General features: G+C 59.7%; 4 protein-coding genes across 4 annotated transcripts in view; 2 read left to right on the top strand and 2 right to left on the bottom strand.

Annotated features, from left to right (window-relative positions):
- XAB2 (XPA binding protein 2) overlaps positions 1 to 9,175 on the bottom strand; it is a 9,458-nt gene extending 283 nt beyond the window's left edge. Inside the window, 19 exon segments of the mRNA XM_024746012.1 lie at positions 5 to 27; positions 122 to 225; positions 357 to 486; positions 700 to 871; positions 956 to 1,078; positions 1,302 to 1,473; positions 1,475 to 1,617; positions 2,860 to 2,973; positions 3,077 to 3,208; positions 3,313 to 3,444; positions 3,538 to 3,657; positions 3,744 to 3,895; positions 4,369 to 4,513; positions 5,783 to 5,947; positions 6,027 to 6,161; positions 6,998 to 7,195; positions 7,429 to 7,552; positions 7,857 to 8,005; positions 9,102 to 9,175. Of these exon segments, the coding sequence (XP_024601780.1) occupies positions 5 to 27; positions 122 to 225; positions 357 to 486; positions 700 to 871; positions 956 to 1,078; positions 1,302 to 1,473; positions 1,475 to 1,617; positions 2,860 to 2,973; positions 3,077 to 3,208; positions 3,313 to 3,444; positions 3,538 to 3,657; positions 3,744 to 3,895; positions 4,369 to 4,513; positions 5,783 to 5,947; positions 6,027 to 6,161; positions 6,998 to 7,195; positions 7,429 to 7,552; positions 7,857 to 8,005; positions 9,102 to 9,152 (2,484 nt within the window). The 5' untranslated portion in view covers positions 9,153 to 9,175.
- Positions 9,176 to 9,403: 228 nt separating this feature from the next.
- Positions 9,404 to 10,760, top strand: PET100 (PET100 cytochrome c oxidase chaperone). Its single transcript, XM_024745677.1, has 4 exons — positions 9,404 to 9,486; positions 10,028 to 10,114; positions 10,266 to 10,298; positions 10,604 to 10,760. The coding sequence occupies exons 1-4, from the start codon at positions 9,460 to 9,462 to the stop codon at positions 10,685 to 10,687; spliced, it is 231 nt and encodes a 76-aa protein (XP_024601445.1). The 5' UTR covers positions 9,404 to 9,459; the 3' UTR covers positions 10,688 to 10,760.
- Positions 10,761 to 10,817: 57 nt separating this feature from the next.
- On the bottom strand, positions 10,818 to 12,632 carry PCP2 (Purkinje cell protein 2). Its single transcript, XM_024746011.1, has 5 exons — positions 12,588 to 12,632; positions 12,381 to 12,476; positions 11,895 to 12,141; positions 11,544 to 11,668; positions 10,818 to 10,937 (listed from the first exon to the last, which is right to left on the bottom strand). Exons 1-5 carry the CDS (start codon positions 12,630 to 12,632, stop codon positions 10,818 to 10,820), a joined length of 633 nt encoding a protein of 210 aa, XP_024601779.1.
- Positions 12,633 to 17,165: 4,533 nt separating this feature from the next.
- The window catches only part of STXBP2 (syntaxin binding protein 2), a 7,996-nt gene continuing 4,692 nt past the window's right edge, over positions 17,166 to 20,469 (top strand). The window contains exons 1-7 of the mRNA XM_024745953.1: positions 17,166 to 17,250; positions 18,511 to 18,560; positions 18,819 to 18,900; positions 19,337 to 19,413; positions 19,540 to 19,618; positions 19,705 to 19,808; positions 20,212 to 20,360. Of these exons, the coding sequence (XP_024601721.1) occupies positions 17,214 to 17,250; positions 18,511 to 18,560; positions 18,819 to 18,900; positions 19,337 to 19,413; positions 19,540 to 19,618; positions 19,705 to 19,808; positions 20,212 to 20,360 (578 nt within the window). The 5' untranslated portion in view covers positions 17,166 to 17,213. The remainder of the gene's footprint in view (positions 17,251 to 18,510; positions 18,561 to 18,818; positions 18,901 to 19,336; positions 19,414 to 19,539; positions 19,619 to 19,704; positions 19,809 to 20,211; positions 20,361 to 20,469) is intronic.

Below are 20,469 nucleotides of genomic sequence, written 5' to 3'. Positions count from 1 at the left end.
GCACGCCCTGCTGCTCCAGGCGCACCTCTGGGGGTGGGGCGAGGAGGACTCAGTCAACTTCCAGGAGGGGGTCCCGCCCCCGCCTCCGCCCACCAGCCCACCTGGCCAGCCGGCCTCTTACCGTTGGGCTCCAGGTCCATCTCGTCCTCGTCCTCACCCAGCTCGATCTCCTCCGGGTTGGCCTGCTGGGCCAGCTGGGCCAGCTCCTCCCGGGAGGCGTCACTCCTGGGGAAGGCAGGCGGCCGGGGGAGGGGGCCACACTGCTCAGCTGGGCCCAGCAGCCCCCCAACCTCCCCGCCCCTCCCCTCCTGCAGAGCTGGCCGGCTCCCAGCTCGGCTCCACCGCCCCGCCCTCACCTCACAAACAGGATCTTGCTCTGGGCCCGCGAGGGCTGGTCCTGCTCAGCCTCAGCTGCCAGCTGCTCGGCCCGCTGTTCCAGCAGTTTCATGTCGTCCATGCCGCTCTGCCCAGGGGCCAGGTCGGACACTGCGGGGGGGAAGCGTGGGAGTCAGATGCCTTGGGCAAGCTGTCCTCAACCACGGCCTTAGGTGCCTGCCTCGGTCTGAGTGCTGCTGGGCGTCCCCCGACCTGGGCCTGAGGCCCTGGCCCTCGAGGAGCTCCCAGCCTGAGGCAGGGGAGGCAGAGGAGACCCTGATGCTCCCAGACCCGGGAGACCACCACTGGGCCACAGCTGCTCACCAGTGCCCGTGGCGCTGCCCGTCACCTTGAGCATCTGGGAGGCCATGAAGTTGACCTGAGTGTTGTACGTGGCCTGCACGCTGCGGCGGATCCGCAGCATCTCCCGGATGGTGTCCTCGTTGCCGTGCCGGACCTCGAAGTCCTTCCACGTCTGCCAGAAGGCCCCGGTCGTCTGCAGAGGGGCAGGGCCGGGGGACGTGAGCCGGCTGGCTCAGCCGCAGACTCCCACACCCACGGGCCCGGGACCCGTCCCTACCCGGGGGTCACAGATCTGCGAGCAGAAGCTGTAGATGGCCCGGGCGCGGTCGATCTCCCCGAGCTTGCACTCCATGTCCGCGAACCGCAGGCACATCTCCCGGGCGTGCTCGTCTGACAGCACCTGGGGGGGGGGGTCAGGAGGGATCAGGGGGGGGGGGATGTGAGGCGGAGGGGGCCGCCCCTCTGGGGGAGCCCTGGTGGTTCCCAGCACACCAGGCCGGCCCCTGGGCGGGCGGGCCTCCCCACAGACGCCGCGCACAGGCTCGCTCGGATACCCTGCCTACAGGACCCCTTGTTCCCCCTCTCTAGCCCCAGCTCCGCACCCCACCCCCTGCAGCGGGCACCTCGATGGCCTTCTGATAGATGCTGCGGGTGTGGGTGACCCCGTAGATCTCAGCCGCCCGCTTGATGTAGATGTTGAACATGTCGTATTGCTGGGCGGGCTCTACGGCCCTGGTGGCGCGCTCATACACGGCCATGGCGTGCCGGGCCAAGCCCCACTCCTCCTCCAGCTGTGCACATATCTAGTGCCTGCTCAAACAGGTCCCGTGCCCGCTCCAGCTTCTGGCCCCCGTAGCGGGCGATGAACTTGGTCAGGTAGGTACTCCAGATGTCGGACACGTTGGGCCACTTGAACAGCGAGATGCCACGCTCGTATGCCTGCCCCGGGGGGGAGTCATGTGAGTCCGCAGGGGGAGACTCCTTAGGGCTCAGCAAGTAGGCCCCTTGTCTGCCCACCTCTCCCCATCCCACTTCTCCCTGTGATCACGCAGTCAAAGCCCAGCCAAGAGTGTCTGTGCGCTGCCTGTCTCCCTGGACAGACTGCAAGGACCCCAAAGACAGAGCTGGACTAGGGCTCACTAGGATCAGTCAGTGACTTTATGGCTGAAGAGGAGGGTGGAACCTCAGCTTGCAAACACTGGAGCCCGGTGTCCCGGAAGAAGGTTCACCACCCAGGCAGAGGGGCGGGGCCTGCCACTCAGGCAGAGGGGGCACTCGCACGTGTGTATGACTTCCCCGTCCATGTATGTGCACAGTCTCCACTGGTACAAAACCTCAGACAGTGGGGCAAGGCCCCGCCACACGCACACGTGCACATGGAAAACACCCCACGTGCCTAAAACCCACCGCCTGAGCAGCAAGGCAGGCGCACCCCCGCATACACAGGCAGAACTCCATGCCTGTGACAGGCTGACCTGTGTCCCCCCCAAATTCAAGTTGAAATCCTAACTCCCCGTACCTCAGAACAAGACTGTCTTCTGAGATAAGATCTTTAAAGAAGCAACTAAGTTAAACAGAGAGAACTTCCCTGGTGGCGCAGTGGTTAAGAATCCACCTGCCAATGCAGGGGACACGGGTTTGAGCCCTGGTCCGGGAAGATCCCACGTGCTGCAGATCAGCTAAGCCTGTACGCCACGACTACTGAGCCCGCGAGCCACAGCTACTGAAGCCCACGCGCCTAGGGCCCGTGCTCCACAACAAGAGAAGCCATCGCAACGAGAAGCCCACGCACCACAACAAAGAGCAGCCCCCACTCGCCGCAACTAGAGAAAGCCCGCACGCAGCAACGAAGACCCAACACAGCCAAAAATAAATAAATTAAAAAAAAAAAAAGAGATTAGGGTAAATTTCATTCCAATACAACTGACAGCCCCACAAAAGCAGAGCTGGGAACAGGAGGGACACCAAAAACACACAAAAAGGTGTCCACGTGAAGACACAGTGAGAAGGCAGCCTCTACAAGCCAAGGAGAGGGGCCTCAGAGGAAACCAGCCCTGCCGACACCTTGATCTCGGGCTTCCGACCTTCAGAACTGAGAAAACACATCTCTGTTGTTTAAGCCTCCCAGTCGGCGGTGATGGCAGCCTGGGTAGGGGACAATGCCGTCCGGGGCCCCCTCACCTTGAAACTCTCTTCAAAGTACTTGTGCTCCTCCAGGAACATGGCGTAGTTGATGACGATTTGGGGTGTGGCGATGCGCAGGTCCAGGATGCGGTCATAGACGGCTTTGGTGGACTGTGGGGCAGGGGGCCGGTCAGAGCATGTCCCGGGGGTGGAGTCAGCGGCCCCCCGCGGGGCGTGTTCCATCCCACGCCCCCATCCCATCCTGGCGGCTCACCTGGAAGGTGCCGAGGCTCTCCTCCAGGTCGGCCAGCATTGACCACACCTTCAGAGACTTGTATACGCGGTTCTGCACGGGCTCTGAGCCGTCGAAGTACTCGGCGCGGCGGGCGGGCAGCGCCGTCGCCTTCTGCACGGGCAGCGCCAGCAGGGGGAAAGCCACGGGGGGTGTCCAGGACCAGATCACACACCCTGAGGCTCCCCCACCCCCTCCCAACCCGGGCTTGTGTTTACTCGCAGCAGCCGCAAGGCCTGGTCGTAGTTCTCGTGCCGGAGCTCCAGCTCGCCACACTCGCACCATACGCTGGCCAGGTCGTCCACCTGCTTGAAGCTCACCTTGGTGGCTTTCTCCAGGATGACACGGGCCTGTGGGGCGGGCAGAGGCCAATCTGAGACCCCGCCCGCCCACCTGTGGGCGCTGGGCGGAGGACCTGTAAGTACTCGCAACACGGCACTCACGTCATCCAGCTGCCCGTTGTCCTCGTAAAACTTGGCGAACGCAACCCACAGGGTGTGGGGCTTGCCGGTGGCCTTGAAGGGGTCCACAGTCTGCACGGCCTCCGTGTACGTGTTAATGATCTGGGCAGGAGGGGTTGAGTCAGGCTGGGCAGGGCCCTGGTCGGGGAGGGCGGGGCCTGGGGACGGGGGGTGGGGCCGCCACGTACCTCCCTCGGGCGGCCCTCGTGCAGGGCCACGCGCTTGTGCCACTCGTGCACGTGGTGCGGGTTCTGGCGCAGCAGGACGCTGTTGAGGAGCAGGGGCCGCCGGCTGATGAGCTGCTCAAAGCGAGCCAGGCGTAGCTCCAGGTCCACGTCGTCTGGGACCCGTGGTAAAAGCCGGGAGCAGGGGGGGAGGCCTCAGCACGCGGCCCCCGGCCACCTCCGTCTCTCAGGTCTCTCTCCCTTCAGCCCCCAGCTCCCCACCACTGTCCATCCGGGCACTCCCTCCCTGAGCTCTCCCAGGGCCACCCTGACCTCACACTTGCCCTGGGGCCAAGCTACTCTGGAACTCCCTCCAATCCCCACCATTCCTCCCAGCCCTTCTTCCCTGCCAAGCTCTGGCCCAGGCCCCCCCTCCCCATGCCTGCTGTCCAGCCAGCTCTCCCTTCCCACCAGTGGCCGGCCCGAGCCCCACTGAGATGTGTTCCCAGTCCTGGCTACCCGCCGAGATCCCACCCGCAGCGCCCATTCAGACTCCCTCCCTGCTGGCCTCTGACCCCAAGCCCCACACCTCCCCTGACCCAGCCACTCGGGACCCCTCCGAGCCCTGCGGTCCACCCCTGCTGCTCACCTTCCTCCTCCCGCCCCAGCTCCGAGGCCGTCTCCATCTTCGCCGCAATCATGCTCTCCTCAAACTGGGCATAGCTGTCGAACACCTGGGTGAAGTCCCGCACGGTCATCACGGTCCGGATGGCCTCCTCGTACACGTCCCGAGCCTGTGGGGATGGGGAAAGTGCTGGCAGGGGAGAGGCACGTGTGCCCACCGCATGCACACAGGGCATCCGGCAGCACCGCCCTTGGCACCAGTCCCAAATCAGAACCCCCGTAGGGCCTTCCCTGGGCCCGCCCAGCTCTGTCAGCGCACGGCCGTGGTCGGAGCTCCCCTCCCGTCCTCTGCCAGAGCGAGTTGGAGGCCTCAGCTCCTCAGCAGTAAACCGACAGTGACAGCCCCTCATGCAGAGTCACTGCGGGGCTCTAGTGAGACGCACAAAGGGTCTGGCCCCAGTGAGACCCAAAAGGTGACCAGCCACCCTGCAGGGACCCTGCCACGGAGTACTCAATCGTTGCTACAAAGTACCCCTCACGCCTGCCCAACCCCCTTCTGCAGCTCACGTTCTCCCCGTCACCCCCCACACCAACCCCCAAGGGCAGCATGAAAGGGAAGTGCTGGCGTGGGCGAGGCGCATCCCCACCAAGGGCAGGCCCGTCGCTCTACCCCTGGCCCTGGCTGATCCTGCCCCTCTGCCTCTGCCTGGCCGCTGGCTCCAGCAGCCTCCTGGCCGGTCTCCTGCTGCCGGCCTCGGCCTGTGCGCTTCACTCAAAGTGTCAGCCTGAAGGGTCTTTGTAAGACACACACCTGGTCAGGCCTATGTCCTGCTCACGGCTGGCTGGCTGGCGGCTCCCCACAGCAGGACACAGCCGGCCCCTCCTCAGCCTGCAGGGCCCCCCTTCCCTAGTCCTTCACCACTCCCTCTGAGCCCCCTCCAGCTCCTCCTTCCCACTCTGCTCCCCCCGGCACCCCCCTCCCCAGCCAGGCCCAAGCCAGCCCCTCTGGGGACCTCTCAGAGCTCCACACCCCGCCCCCCACCCCGGCCCCAAGCTCGCCACTCCATGGCCCGATGAGGAGAACAGCCGACATGGACACTGACAGAAACACCAACACCTCGGGAGGGACCCTCACACCGGACACCCCCTCGGTGCCCGAGTCCCAGTAGGCAAGGAAGTGACTGTCACTCTCATTTTGCAAATGAGGACACCCAAGCTGAAGCAGGTCCAAGGCCAGAGCAGAGAGATCCAGGTCTGGCTGGCCTGAAGTGGGTGCACTTGCCGGCAGGGCCATGATGCCTGCCTCTCCCCACCTTCAGAAAGGCAAAAGCAGTCCACGTGCACATCTTCTGCTCACACGCGTGTCCTCAGGCATCCCCCAATACTACGTGCTGGAGGGAGACCCCACCCCACTCCCGGAGCCCCACGTGCTCAAGCACCTTCTCGAAGTGACCGCTGCGGATGTAGTAGTCGGCCAGCGAGCACCAGAGCTTGCCCAGTTGGTCAGTGAAGCGGGTGAGGCCCCCGCGGATGATGGCGTCCACACTGAGAGACTGCACCTTGTCTGGGTTCTGGGAGATGAGGTCGCAGAGCTCGTGCCACAGCTGCAAGGCATGGGAAGGAGCGTCAGCCTTGTCCCTGAGGGGGCGAGCCCTCCCGCCCAGCCGTCACCCCGGGGCCCACCTGGTAGTTGGACTTGCCGGCCTTGGACACGAAGCGCTCGTCGTTCACCACGGTGGCCAGGCGCTGTGCGGCCTCGTCCAGCCGGTCGCTCGACTTGAGGTACTCGATGTACTCCTCGGCACTCTCGGGGCTCAGCTGGGCACCCATCCACCCGCCAGCTGTCAGTGGGGCCACAGGGCCATGCCACCGTGCCCCCTCCCACTCTGGGCTTTCTGTCAGCCACCCACCACTGTCCCGGACAAGAGCTCGCCCCGCACACCCAGTCATAGCCACACCTGTCCAGCCTGGGCCTCATTGGTCCAGCTCCAGCCCTGACTGGGCCCTGACTGGTCCACCCTGCGCCCCAGTGGTCCAGTCTCAGTCCTGACTGGTCCAGCCTGGGCCCCAGTGGTCCAGTCTCAGTCCTGACTGGTCCAGCCTGCGCCCCAGTGGTCCAGTCTCAGTCCTGGCTGGTCCAGCCTGCACAGGCCAAGACCTGCTTTCATCACAAGCCCCTAAACAGCACCATGCTAAGCATTTCAAGATGCGTAAGAGACGTTATAAGTTCAGGAAAACCACACAGTGCCTTCTGACTATTGGCACCTCGACTCTCAGCCCTGCCTGTTATTTGTTTCCCTAGTCGTTTATCTCCTATTCCCTGCCCTCCCGTGGCTGCAGTTTTACTCTGATTTATGGGGTCAGGTAATATGTATCTGTCTGCAAAGTTAGACTGAAAGCTCCATGGAGGCAGCAACTGTCTTAGCCACACTGCCCCCGGCACCTGTCTTAATACCTCACATGGTTACTAGCAAACTGTCTGGAGATTAAACACAGAACTCACAAACAAAACCCTGTCTTAAGAAGCCTTGTTCCCATATTCTGTCTGTTAGGGCAGACAGTGTCCCAACGAGCCAGTTTCCGGAAAGTCTTGACCTGGGGGAACCGGCCCACCTGGCTGAGCCTGGCCCCATCTCGCCCTCTGAGGGGCTTACCTTGAGGAAGCGCCGGTAGCCCCGCACAGCAGTCTCAGGCAGGGGGTGTGAGCGCAGGAAGCGCAGGTACAAGGGCCAAATACGAGAGTGCTGTGTGATGGGCAACGCTCGGAGGGCACGGTCGAAAGTGCGCCGCGTGTGTGTGACGCGTCCCTGGTCCATCAGGAACTGGCAGTAATCTAGCCACAGCCGGGGCATCTGGAGGTGCGGGGAGAGGCAGGGTCTGAGCTGCCAGCACCACCACCAGGCCATAAAGACACCAGATGTCCATTGCAGCAGGACCCGGAAGTCCCGTGTCCCTGGAACCAAGTCTTGCTCAACCCTGAGTGCACAGAGGCCACAGGACTCCAACCCCCTGCTCTGTCCACTTCCGTGGACTCTGAGCCCCACCTCCCCACTCATCCCCTGGCCCAGCCAGGCCCCCTCCCCACCTTGTGCATGAACACAAAGGCCCTCTCGTGGCAGTTGTTGACATCTTCGTAGGCAGGGTCAGTCACACAGCGATGCTTCACCTGTGCCCGGCGTGCCTTCAGGTAGCGGTACCAGAGTTTGTAGCTGGGGGGGTGGGGGGAGAGGGGAGGTGCAGACAGTGATTGGTCAGCTTTATGGACCTGGGGACCCTTCACTCTGCCCCATGAGACAAGTGCTGGGAGAAGGGGCTCAGGGAGGGGTGACAAGTCTCTGCAATGGGGGAATGGCCGGGACGTCAGGGAAGGCGTGCTCACTGATCAGGGGAATGTATATTCGGCAACACAGCACATAGCAGTCACGTGGGACCTACTAGCAAGTTCTGGGGTGATTGGATAAGGTGGGGTGGGTGTGGGGCTGGGGCAGGCAGGGCAGCTGCAACCAATCTCACCTGCAGGGCAGCAGCTTCAGCGCCCGCTCATAGAGCTGATTGAGTCTGGGCTTCGGGGCACCCTGCTTAAACTCAATGTAGCGGAGCCAGCATTTGACGGAGAACTGGTTCCGCATGATTTCCTCCTCATAGGGGAGGTCCTCCTCCTCCTGCCAGGGCCGGGGTACAGGGAGAAGACAGGCCTGTTCTCAGAGCCTGCGCGCAGCACCACTCCACTCCAAACTCCAGACCCCTCCCCAGGTCCCACAATCCTCACCATCGGGAGCCCGGTCACCAGACACCCAGATACCAGGAATCTGGTCCAGACCCTTCAGAATACTACTGCCTACAATCTGACCCAGACCATCAGACTCCTTGGTCACAGCGTTCTAGGCCAGATATGAGACTGTCACCCAGACATCACTCTTTTGGCCTTCCTAATCAAGCTATCCACTCTGGTCCAGATCACCAGACTCTTTTGCCACCAAGACCCTGGTCCGACGCCAGGCCTCTGCCCTAGACGTCAAGTGTCACCTCCTCACAACATGGCTCTTCCCAGACACGAGACGTTTGGCACCTCAGGACCCCACTAGCCAGAGTCTAGCTCAACTCTGCCCCAGAACTTGGAAGCTAGACCCTTATCTCAGAAAGAAAGGTATGTACAAGATGCCTAGCCTTTAACTCGAGACACCAAGAATCTAGTGAAGATACCAGGCTTCTACTTCAAACACCAAGCCTTTGACTCTTCAGGAGTCCACGGGCCATCGCCTGATCAGCTCCACATCACCCGGTCTTTACTTCTGATTCCAGGGTTCTCCCGGTCCAGACACCATGCCCTTATCCCAGAAACTATAACGCTCAGGACCAAACCTAGACCGTTACCCAAGACACCAAGATTTTACCACTGAAACCAGAGACCTGGACTGGTCGTCATGCCTTTACTTCAAACACCAGGCCTCTCAAGATTGAGCTACGCGAGTCTCCCTTCTCGCCCACTCCCATTTCCGCCCCAGGCCCGGGACGCCAGGCCCTTAACTTCAACCACCTGCTATTTGCTCAGGTCACCTGGGCTCTAGCACCAGACCTCTGCTCCTGACCAGCCTGGTCCGTACATCATAATCCGGTCTCTGGCCCGTAAGGGTCCTCCTGCCCTCAGACCGGCATAACTTTGGCCTAGATCCCCCGGGCTGCCATGCCCGAATCTCCTGAGGCATCTGAGCCCCAGTGCCCCCAGGCAGGCCACCCCCGGGCCCGCCGCGGACTCACGAAGACAAGATCCGGCCGCTCGGGCCTCGAGAGGCGCGCCGTCACCACCATTTTTCTGGCACTCCAGGTACGCGCAGGAGTCGCGTTATAATGACGTCTCCGGCTGAAGGCCCACCCCCTCGAACCAGGCCCATTTCCTATTGGTTGAACCCTTCCGGATTGCGCGCCCTGCGTTGTTGACTTTCACGTAGACGTCCAGCTACCGGAAGCACAGGAGAAGCGCCCGAATATGACGTCATCACGGATCTCATCGGACCAATCAGGTTCAGCAGCGGAACCCTCGGACTCCCAATGGGCTGCTGTCTTGCTGGATGGTTGGCTTTGGGCGGAAGCGGCTTTGAAGCCTGAGAAGAGCGAGATGGGGGTGAAGCTGGAGGTGTTTCGGGTCAGTGAGCAATGGAGTGGTTGCAGGCCTGGGCGCGGGGTCTTCCTGGTTGAGGAGGAGGCTCTGAAAAGGGGGACCTCTGAGAGAGGGCACTCTGGAGCGAAAGCTCTTGAGATTTGATAGGGACCTTTACGGTTGGAATCCTAGAGAAGGGGGCACAGGGTTCGGGGCTCTGGGAGGGCTCGTGTGAGGAAAGCCTTCTGAGAAGGGTGATCTGGGGAGGGGGTGGGATAATGAGATCTCAAAGAGATGCCTTTACTGTAGTACGAGCTTTTCTGTTCCTGGGGCGACTGTGTGTGTGTGTGTGTGTGTTTGAGAGGGAGTCTCCCGGACTCGGAGGGGGCTTTTGGATTATGGAGGCTAGACTTTAAGGTGTATGGCTTCTGTACCCTTGATGGGAGTTTTGGAGTTCTGGGGGCGCTGGGGAAGCACCACTGGTCTCTGTCAGGGGATGGTCCTCTAGGCTCTAAGCAGCCTCTGCACAGTTTGGGGGTGGTGGGGGTGACTCCTGGCTCTTCTTATCTCGCCCCTGCCCTTCCAGATGACCATCTACCTCACCTTCCCTGTAGCTATGTTCTGGATTGCCAATCAGGCCGAGTGGTTTGAGGACTATGTCATACAGCGCAAGGTGGGCACAGGTTCATTCCGGGGGTGGGGGAGGTTATGGGGCACCAACCTGATGGGGACCAGTGTCTGCCTCCCCTGAGCCAACCCTGCCCTGGGTGTGAGGCTCTGGAGGCTCCTGGCTTGTGTATCCAGCTGTGACTTTGTCCCTACAGAGGGAGCTGTGGCCCCCCGAGAAGGAAGACAAGGTAAGCAACCTCCTTTTCCTCCCACCGGAGGAGGGAGGAACGTGGATTCCTGTGGCCATCATGGGACCCTCAGTCATGGACAGGGAACCGAGAGTGGAGGGACATGTGATTTCCTTATTGCCCTCTCCCTGAAGGTTGAAGCTAATCCCACTTGGACCTGGGTTATAATTGGCACAGGCTTCCAGTGTAGTCACTGAACTGTGAAGTGGTGGTCTGGGGGATTAAAGGGAGGGGTGCTGAGAAAGAGGTCCAGGCCCTGAGGTGTGTACGCCCCTCCTTCCTTCCCATCCCACTCCCTTACCCAGCGCCAAGAGCTAGAAGAATTCAAAGAAAGGATACGGAAGCAGCGGGAGGAAAAGCTCCTTCGTGCTGCCCAGCAGAGGTCCTGAGGCCTCCAAGTGCCTGAATCCCTGCCTCTCCACCCACAGAATGACACACATACACGGTTCTTCGTTGCTCGTGGAAGTGTTTTATTGTCTGCTTTGGGGGGCCAAGTGGGGCCCAGGATGCCTCAGGCCCTCACGGGGCTTGTGTCTGGGGCTGGGGACTGCTGTTTCGACGGAAGCTGAGTGCAGTCGGGTCCTGAGGGGTGAGGAGGGGTTGGGGGCTGAGGGTCCCGGCTCGTTTCTGCACTCCATCCTGTGGATGCAGAGGGGTCAGCCAGAGGGCCAAGGGCAGTGCTGGCCAGTGCAGGTGGCAACCGGAATCCCACCTCCCCCCATCTGCCCCACCATCCCTGAGCTTCTCCACTCCTCAGTTACTCAACATTGAGGGTGGTATTTGGGAGCTGGTGGGTCTTGGGGACGTCCCTGGGATCTTGATCAGAAGCCAAGCTGTGGGTGAGTACGTGTGACATGGACACATGGGTGTCTGGATGTGTCCTGGGCATGAGCTCGCATGCTCTCCACCCTCAAGGTGTCTTCCCAGGAGTGGGTCTATTCTCTCTCGCCTCCTTGAAGTTCTCAGACTTGGGAGCGGGAGCCACAAGTTCTGGCCACAGCTCTGACTTTAACACGCCCCCTGCATGACCTTGATCTCTTCCCAGCCCTGTCTGGGCCTTTGTCCTACCTCTGAACTGGGGTATTGGATGGGCCGGGGTCTTGTGCCTGGCAAGTACACAGGGTGGGTGCTCCTACCAGGTGCTCATCCCCAGGGGCAGATGATGGACAGGGGTGGGGGTAGGAGGCAGGGTTAGAGGGATCAGTGTGGCTGGTCTCTCCTCAGCCCTGGCAGAACATCACCTACCTTGGGGCCCAGGGGCTGGAAGCCAGGCAAGGCGCTGACTGTCACACGCTGGTCATCCATGCGGCGGCCCTGGGTACTGGCCAGCATGTCCATGAGACTGTCCATCTCGGGTGCAGGGCCGCTCTCTGCATGAAGCAGAGGCCGTGGGGAAGAACTCAGCCCGGATGGAGGCCCCCAACCCATCCCTCCACCCCCACTCACATTCTCCAGGAAGCATGCTCACATCTGCCCCCAACCCGCAGGCATCTCTGTCCCCACTTGCCTGCTCACTTTCTCAGACCCTTGCCCACTGGTCCCCCAGATGGGCATTTGCCCCATTCACACCCCCCCATCACGCCCACTTCCGCACACCTCCCTGCCCGCTCTCACGGCCCTGGGAGGCTGGGCCCGGCCCCGCCTGCAGTGAGCAGCGCTGCTCCTCCATCCGGCCGCCCTGCACGTGGCTCAGCAGGTTGAAGAAGCCCTCCTGGTCTGGGGAGCCCGCCTGGGGGGCACACACACTCAGTCTGGCCGGCCCCTCAGCTGGAGGAGCCCTCAACTCCCCTCCTGGCCGGCCAGCTTCCCCCCGACCCCCGGGCCTGCCCTGCCCCTTCTGTGGCTCTCACCATGGTGCCCGCCGATGTGCTGCTCTGCAGAGCTGCTCCAAATGAGACATGAGTCTCCTCAATCCCGGCCCCCGCCCCAGGGGCCACACCAGCAGTGCCATGTCACGTGGTGCTGCCCCAAGGGAGAGGTCCACCGTCCTAGATTGGGGCCTGACTGCGGGGTGGCCCGGGGGCTGGGACACGAGCCAGGGGAACGTTCCCCTGACAGCTCCTGAGTCCCAGCATCCCTCACCTCACAGGGGGTCAGCACTAAGAGCCCTGACCTCTGCCCTGGGGCTGGGTTAGGCACTCGGACCCTCCCGCCCACCAGCACCTTCTTGGGCAGCAACTGGGTCGGGGGTCCCGGGAGACTCACTTGCTAATTAGGTGCCCTACAAACTCATTAGCCTTGTCATTCACGGGTCCTTGAGTTGGTGGGGGGGGGGCGGGGCCTGCTCACCTTGTCGCAGGAGGCCGAGCCCCCATCCTCCTCTTCCTGGTCCATTATTGTCCCTGCTCCCCTCCCCTGGGTCCTGTCCACCTCTCCACTGGCCTCTGCCCTGGCCCCGTGCCAGAGAAGGCTTTTTAAGAGACGGACGTGGCGGGGAGTGGATACCCAGCCCGAAATCCCCAGCTCACGCCCCATCTGCTCCCACCCAAGCTTAAGCCCCATAAAGATGATCCAGATAATCGTTTTCGCAGCGTGAGGCCAGGGCTGCCGTGGGGGGCAGGAGGCAGGGTGACCTGGGTTCGGACATTGTTGGCCCAGCAGGACTCGCTGGGCCCCAGGGACTCTCAGGTGGGGTGCAGCAGTCGGCCAAAGCAGCGCCCCCACAGTGGGGAGCTTGGGCTGGCTTGGTCCCGTAGGGAGAGGACAGGGTCATAGGGCAGCCGAGATGAGGTCTGAAGCTACCCAGCTTGCCCACCGATATCTGCCAGAAAGGCAGTTGCCATCCGCAGGTGGTGGGAGGAGGGGAAGCTGGGCCCGAGGACCCCTGAGGCACCACCGGCTGGCCTCTGTCACCTGGCCACCCTTCCTCTCTACTCACTGTCCCCTGGTCTGGTTGCCCACCCCCTACTCCCAAAACAGGAAGGTCTGGTAGCTCCTGTCTCCCCACCGCCAATGCCAGGTTGGTCTGTCTCCTCTGATCTTTCCCCCCAGCCCCGCCTAGGAACTGGAGGCTAGACTCCTGGGGAGGAAGGTGCCTGCCCCCTCCGCTGAGCAGCTATGGCTCTCCCTCAGTGCCCCGGGAGAGGAGGATGCTGGGAGGATCCCACCTGCACCCCACCCCATCCCCAGGATGCCTTTCTGGAAACCAGTTAAAGTTTCTTCTCGGAATACACGGGCCACGCTCTCATCACCTCTGCTCAATTGAAAAGCTTGGTCCTCCTCTCCAGGCAGCCCTCCACCATCCGGAGCCCCCATTCACACCCTCTCCATGGCCCCAAGACCCGGATGCCAACGTGATGTCCTGCTCCTACCCGGACATATTAGTTTCCCAGGCTGCCTTAACAAAGTGTCCCAAACTGGGTAGCTTAGAGCAACAGACGTTTATTGTCATACAGCTCTGGAGGCCGGAAGTACAGAATCGAGGTGTTGGCAGGGCTATACTCCTGTAGCATGGAAGAGAGGGTCTTTCCTTGCCTCTCCCTGGGTTCTTGTGGCTGCCAGCAGTCCTTGGTGTCCCTTGGCTTGTAGCAGCAGGACTTCAGTCTCTGCCTCTGTTGTCACAGATGTCCCCCTTGTGTCCTTCACATGGCTATCATAAGACATGGACACCAGTCACGTTGCTTTAGGGATTCACCCTCCTGCAGCACGACCTCATCTTTACTAATTGCACCTGCAGAAACCCTATTTCCAAATAAGGGCATGTTCTAAGGTTCTGGGGGTTAGGACTTCAACACACTTTTCTGTTCTGTGGGCAGCCTTGCGCCCATAACAGCAGAAGACCTTGGTCACCCTCACTGAGTAAAATGAGAGGAGGCAGACCCTACAGAGCCTCACCACCAGGGGACAGGCTGAGAAGCTAGAGGTGGTCCCAGCTTCCTCAGGGTCTCCCAGCTCCCTCCTTTGCCCCTGCAATCTATCCTTCCTCCCAGGAGCTGCAAGGGTCCCCTCCTTCCCCTGCTCAGAACTCTCTCTTGGCCCCCACTGTCCTCAGGAGAAAACCCGAGCACCTTGGGATCATGGGAATGTTCTAAACTTGACTGGTTATGCCGTCCATCATTTAAAAATCTACAAATAACAAATGCTAATGAGGGTGTGGAGAAAAGGGAACCCTCCTACACCATTGATGGGGATGTAAATTGGTGCAGCCACTATGGAAAACAGTGTGGAGGTTCCTCAAAAAACTAAAAATAGAACTACATTATGATCCAGCAATCCCACTCCTGGGCATATACCCAGACAAAACTATAATTTGAAAAGATACATGAAAAGATATACCCAGTGTTCATTGCAGCATTGTTTACAATAGTCAAGACATGGAAGCAATCTAAATATCCGTTGACAGAGGAATGGATAAAGAAGATGTGGTAAATATATACAATGGAATGTTAGTCATGAAAAAGAATGAAACTGCCGTTTGCAGCAACATGGATGGACCTAGAGATTATCACACTAAGTGAAGTAAGTCAGAAAGAGAAAGACAAATACCATATGATATCATTTTTATGTGGAATCTAAAATGTGACACAAATGAACTTACCTACAAAACAAAAACGGACTCACAGACATAGAGAACTGACTTGTGGTTGCCAAGAGGGGAGAATGGGGGATGGATTGGGAGTTTGGGATTAGCAGATGCAAACTATTATACATAGAATGGATAAACAACAAAGTCCTACTGTACAGCACAGGGAACTATATTCAATATCCTGTGATAAACCATAATGGAAAAGAATACATACATAGGGACTCCCCTGGTGGCACAGTGGTTAAGAATCTGCCTGCCAATGCAGGGGACACGGGTTTGAGCCCTGCTCCAGGAAGATCCCACATGCCATGGGGCAACTAAGTCCGTGAGCCACAGCTACTGAGCCTGTGCTCTAGAGCCTGCGAGCCACAACTACTGAGCCCGCGCCCATGAGCCACAACTACTGAAGCCAGTATGCCCAGAGCCCTGCTCTGCAACAAGAGGCCACCGCAATGAGAAGCCCGTGCACGGCAATGAAGAGTAGCCCCCCACTTGCCGCAACTAGAGAAAGCCTGCGCGCAGCAAGGAAGACCCAACGCAGCCAAAAATAAATAATTAATTTAAAAAATATATATACACGTATATGTATATTCTCAGAATCACTTTGCTGTACAGCAGAAATTAACATTGTATATCAACTATACATCAATAAAATAAATTTAACAAAACAAAATTGGTGATGGATACACAACTGTGAATATGCTAAAAGCCATTAAATTGTATGCTCTCAGTGATCAAATTGTATGGTATGTGAATTATATTGCAATAAAACTATGAAAGAAAGAGAGAAAAGGAGAGGATGGGAGGGAGGGGGAGAGAGAAAGAGAAGGTGAGCAAGAAAGAGAAAGAGAAAGAAATAAGGAAAAGGAAAAAGGAAAGAAAACCCCAAACTCCTACATAGAGAGAACAGCCATCCTGGTTTGCCCAGGACTGTCCCAGTTTTAGCACTGAAAGTCCTGGGTCCTGTGAACCCCTCAATCCAAGGCAAATCGGGTTAGTCCTACCACGTCCCAGAGAGGTCTGGCCTCCGTAGCCCCTTCAACCTCACCTCACTCCAGCCACTCCTCTGAGCTCATCCCTCCCTTCTCTCTGCATGGTTGCTCCCTGATGTCATTCAGGGTTAAGCCTAAAGGCCACACCCATAGGGTACCCCTCTGGCACCACCCTCAATAAAGCGCCCCCCACCGTGGCACTTGTTATCAGGTCACTGTTTATTTCCTTAAGGCATAACCGATTATTTTCTATCCCCTCCTCCTCCATTCAACTTTAAGTGCTGCCTGGCAGGCTTTCTGGTCTTATTTATTCACTGTGGTCAGTCCCATGCCTGTCCCATGAAAGTGGCAGAGGACCTGGCACCTGGCCGACTCTTAAGAAACATGGCCAAATAAAAGCATGGGTTCGGGACTGAACCAGCTTAGGACTCTGCATTCACACACGTGTGTCACACTTTAAATCCTCATTTAAAGGATGAGGTGCTGCTGAACTGGGCCCTTTGCATGACAAGGTGTCAGCCCTTTGCTGGTGCACAGCAGGGCAGGCCCTGAAATTTCTAGTCGAGCGTGAATTGAGGGGTGTGTGTGTGTGTGTGTGTGTGTGTGAGAGAGAGAGAGAGAGAGAGAGAGAGACAGAAAGAGCGAGCAAGAGAGAGAGAGAGAGAGAGAGAGAGAATGCAAGCCGTTGAGCATGCCACTGAATCCACGTGCGTATCAGCAAGGCCATGACCAGCAAACCTCCCGGGACAGACTCGTGTTTTAGATTGCAATAGGCCTACTCATCACGTGGCCTTGGACAAGGGTCCGGCCCAGCCCCTGTTTCATTGTCTATCCTGCATCTCCCGTCAGGGTCTCTGGCAGGATCGACTGAGAACCTGGCACGGGTCCCTAGCACACAGTAGGTACAGGCTTAGCTTCAACCATCCCTCCAGGCCTCCTCCTCAGTTTATCAAGTGTTGCCTAAGCCCAGTGCTGCTGTTAAACTCGGGTACATTAGATAAGTGGGCACGGGTTTGTGGCCCCGCGGCTCCGGGTGGGCACACTGTATCTTTCGGACAAAGAGAAACTTCGGGCAGGGTGGAGCTGTGCCTGGGGAAGATGAAGAGGTTATTACTGCCTTGCGATCCCACTTTCTCGCTGCACACAAGCTAGGGAAGTGTGTCTGAGCTCACGTCTGTGAGTGCGTCGTCCGGCGACTTGGTGCGCGTCTGCGTGGACTCATTCGCGGGTCGGCTCCACACTGAACCCAGCATCCTCTCTGAAAACCGACGGCGGGGCGGGGCCAGGTGCGCAGGGGGCGGGAGCCAGGCCCCGCGGGGCGGAGTCCACGTGGATGACGTTCAGGGCCACGCCCCCACCTTGGGACAGACCCGGAAGCGGCGGCGCCCCTAGGGGAAGATGGCGCCCTCGGGGCTGAAGGCGGTGGTGGGGGAGAGTGAGTGCCGCCCCCTGGGGGCGGGGGGCCGGGTGCGCACGGACTCTGGGACCCAGGCGGCGGGGAGTTGGGGGCCTGCCTGGGCGTCGAGCACCTGACGCTCGAGGGGGCGGACGGGGACTTGGCCTCAGCTGGATGTCCCGTTTCTCCCTTGAGGGAGCGGAACTAAGTTGGGAGACAGAACTCCGGGGACCTAAAGGAATCAGACTAAGGGTGGCGTAGACAGGCGCTGGGCAGGGACTCCTGGGCCCCCTAGGGTGCCAGCGGGGGGAGGGCACAGCTGAACATCCAGACTCCCGGATCTCAGCCGGGCAAAGTCCGGCGAGCTGGACTCTTGGGGCCCCTGGTGCGGACGGGGTCCGGGCCTGGGTGCGCTGGTCAGCGACCCCAGGTGGTGAGAGTGCTCAGGCGACGCGTCCGGACCCCTATCCAGGTCCATGGGTGGGGGACGCCTTCCTCCTTGCCCGGTCGCTAAGAGCCCAATGCAGCTAGAGGACCCAGGCATCCAGGCCCCGCAGGCTGGGTTCTTGGGGGAGGGGTGGAGGTCGCCCCCTCCCCCACCTCCGGTAGTTCCGGCCTCAGCGGCTCCTTCCGCCCTGGCCGTCATGATAACTGTGGACACGACACTCTTGCCGGGCGGGGCTGCCTATCCACTCCCTCCACTAGGCAGGGACCAGTGTGGCTCAAACCCCCAAAACCCCAACTGAAAAAGGAGTCTCCTACATAGGAGTTAATGGGGAGATAGGAGAATCGCTGATTCCATTATACAGATGAGGAAACTGAGGCTGGATGTTGGGTAATGGGATGACCACAGCCAGGCATGCTTCAGACCAGGGATCCAGGGGTCCTGTGTTCTGGTCCAGGGGAAACTGATGGAGGTCGAATGAGGGTGTGGCTGAAATATACAGGCCAGGAGTACTTGAGTAGCAGATAGGGAGGCTGAGAGCCCAGCTCTGGAGGCAGGTAGACCTGTTATGTGAGTCTTGGCTTTCTAGTTATTCGTTTATCTAAAGCATAGTTATCCAGTGGCTACTCATGCCTCAGGCACTCGCCACTTAAGTGTAAGGGTGCTTATGCAACTTACTTCTCTTCTCTGAACCTCAGTGGCCCTTTCTGTAAATTGGGGGTGACTAGGAGCTACCTCACAGGACTGGGGGGAGGAATAAATGTGAGTTCAGATGGAGGTCCAGCCCGGGACCCAGAAGGTTTGGGGGCACGGTGGGGCCAGAGGACCTGAGCCTGCCCCTCACTTCCCCGCAGAAATTTTGACCGGAGTCATTCGGAGCGTCAAGAAGGATGGGGAGTGGAAGGTAGGGGTGAGACAGAATGCCTTGTCCAAACCCATGTAGGGGGCCCTGAATGTGGGACTCCCTCCAACTCCTTAAGGAGGTTGCTGGTCCACAGAGGTGGTATGCGGTGGGTTGGGGATGGGGTCCTGGGTCCTCGTGTTCAACCAGCTCTTGAAGCTGTCAGGCCTGCCCACTGCCCCAGCCCCTCCTCAGGGACAGGTTCAGCCTCTCCCACCCTCTTGTCTGTCCGCCGGTCCATCTGTCCATCCATCTGGACAGGTGCTCATCATGGACCACCCGAGTATGCGCATCTTGTCGTCCTGCTGCAAGATGTCAGACATCCTGGCTGAGGGCATCACCAGTGAGTGGACACTCCCACCCCATGCTGCCCAGATGGGACCTGAGTGTGGGATCCCCTCAAATTCTCCAGAACTCCCAAATATGCAGCTTATTGCACAGACAACCCTGATTTGGGAGCCCATGGCTGTGCAGCCCCTGTATGTGGAACCCCATGTAGGACTCTCAGTGCGTGACGTCCAGAATGGATAACTTTCTATGGGCGATCCCCAAGGGGTATGACTATGTGACCCGCGAATGTGCAGGACCCTGCCCATGTAGCTCTTAGCCGTGTGACCCATGGGTGTGCACCTCCTGCTTTGGACCCTTAGGGAGTGCAGTCCCCCTGCTTCACTCCAGGATCTGACCCTCCTTCCCAAGTGTCCAGCTCCCTGAGTCAGAGACTCCCCATGTGCCCTGGCCCCACTGCCATCATGTGCCCCTTCCTCTGTTCCTACTAGTTGTGGAGGACATCAACAAACGGCGAGAACCCATCCCCAGTCTGGAGGCCATTTATCTGCTGAGCCCCACGGAGAAGGTGCCTATGTGAGCGGGTGTGTGCGCGCATGTCTGCAGTGTATGGGGGACAGGCAGCTGGCTGGAGGCTGGGGCAGGGGATGGTCAGTCTAAGGGCCATGCCTGGAGAGTGATCCGCATTCCTCAGTCGGTGCAGGCCCTGATCGCAGACTTCCAGGGGACCCCGACCTTCACCTACAAAGCGGCACACATCTTCTTCACCGACAGTGAGTGAGGAGAGCCAGTGGGGTGGGGGTCAGGGCGAGGGGTGTGTGGGCTGCCCTGACCTGATGCCCCCTCTTGCCCACCCCAGCCTGCCCCGAGCCCCTGTTCTGTGAGCTGGGCCGCTCCCGGCTGGCGAAGGTGGTGAAGACGCTGAAAGAGATCCACCTTGCCTTCCTCCCGTACGAGGCTCAGGTACAGCCCAGCCTAGTCCTGGGAAGGGGTGGGGGTCTGTCACCAAACGTCCCAGGTTCCCTCAGAAACAGGCACCGAGACAAGTAAAGGGGACACTGAATCAGAAAGCAAAGGAGCCAACACCGGGCGGAATGAGCTCCTAGCGCTGCGGCACCCGGAGTACTGTCCCACTGGGTAACGGCAGGGGGCAGCATAGAGCTCACCTCAGCGTCGTCCCAAGTTGGAGGGGACTGAGGTATTTCTCCACCTCCTTCTCTAGACAGGAGCTGGGGGCTGCCCCAGGCCTGCCTCCTAGATGGCAGAGCAGGCTCCAGAGACCAGAGGAAGCCCCAGGGAGTGGCAGATGGCGGCTGCTGGAGTTGGGCAAGGCTACATCTCCAGCGGCGGCTCTGTGCCCTCCCAGGTGTTCTCCTTGGATGCCCCGCACAGCACCTACAATCTCTACTGCCCCTTCCGTGCCAGCGAGCGGGCACGGCAGCTCGAAGCGTTGGCCCAGCAGATCGCCACCCTGTGCGCCACACTGCAAGAGTACCCGGCCATCCGCTACCACAAGTGGGAACCCCACCTGGATGCCACCCTCTGACCTTGACCCCATCCTGTTTCCAACCCCAGCCCCAGTCCTCACCCTGGTCCCTAACCCCATCCCCGACCCCCAGTCAGC

Source organism: Neophocaena asiaeorientalis, unplaced genomic scaffold, assembly GCF_003031525.2.
Source record: "Neophocaena asiaeorientalis asiaeorientalis breed wild unplaced genomic scaffold, Neophocaena_asiaeorientalis_V1.1 scaffold357, whole genome shotgun sequence".
NCBI classification, from domain to species: Eukaryota; Metazoa; Chordata; class Mammalia; order Artiodactyla; family Phocoenidae; genus Neophocaena; species Neophocaena asiaeorientalis.
Note: the sequence above shows the minus strand (reverse complement) of the source record. Positions and strands in the feature narration are given on the sequence as shown.

Excerpts from the sequence above, each read along its gene's own strand:
- PCP2 (XM_024746011.1), bottom strand. The coding sequence starts at position 12,632 with ATGGACCAGGAAGAGGAGGATGGGGGCTCGGCCTCCTGCGACAAG. Across the intron at positions 12,477-12,587 it reads GCTCGGCCTCCTGCGACAAG|TTGCTGCCCAAGAAGGTGCT; the intron begins GTGAGCAGGCCC and ends CCCCCGACCCAG. Across the intron at positions 11,669-11,894 it reads CCGTGAGAGCGGGCAGGGAG|AGAGCGGCCCTGCACCCGAG; the intron begins GTGTGCGGAAGT and ends TGCTTCATGCAG.
- PET100 (XM_024745677.1), top strand. The coding sequence starts at position 9,460 with ATGGGGGTGAAGCTGGAGGTGTTTCGG. Across the intron at positions 9,487-10,027 it reads TGAAGCTGGAGGTGTTTCGG|ATGACCATCTACCTCACCTT; the intron begins GTCAGTGAGCAA and ends CTGCCCTTCCAG. Across the intron at positions 10,115-10,265 it reads ACTATGTCATACAGCGCAAG|AGGGAGCTGTGGCCCCCCGA; the intron begins GTGGGCACAGGT and ends TTGTCCCTACAG.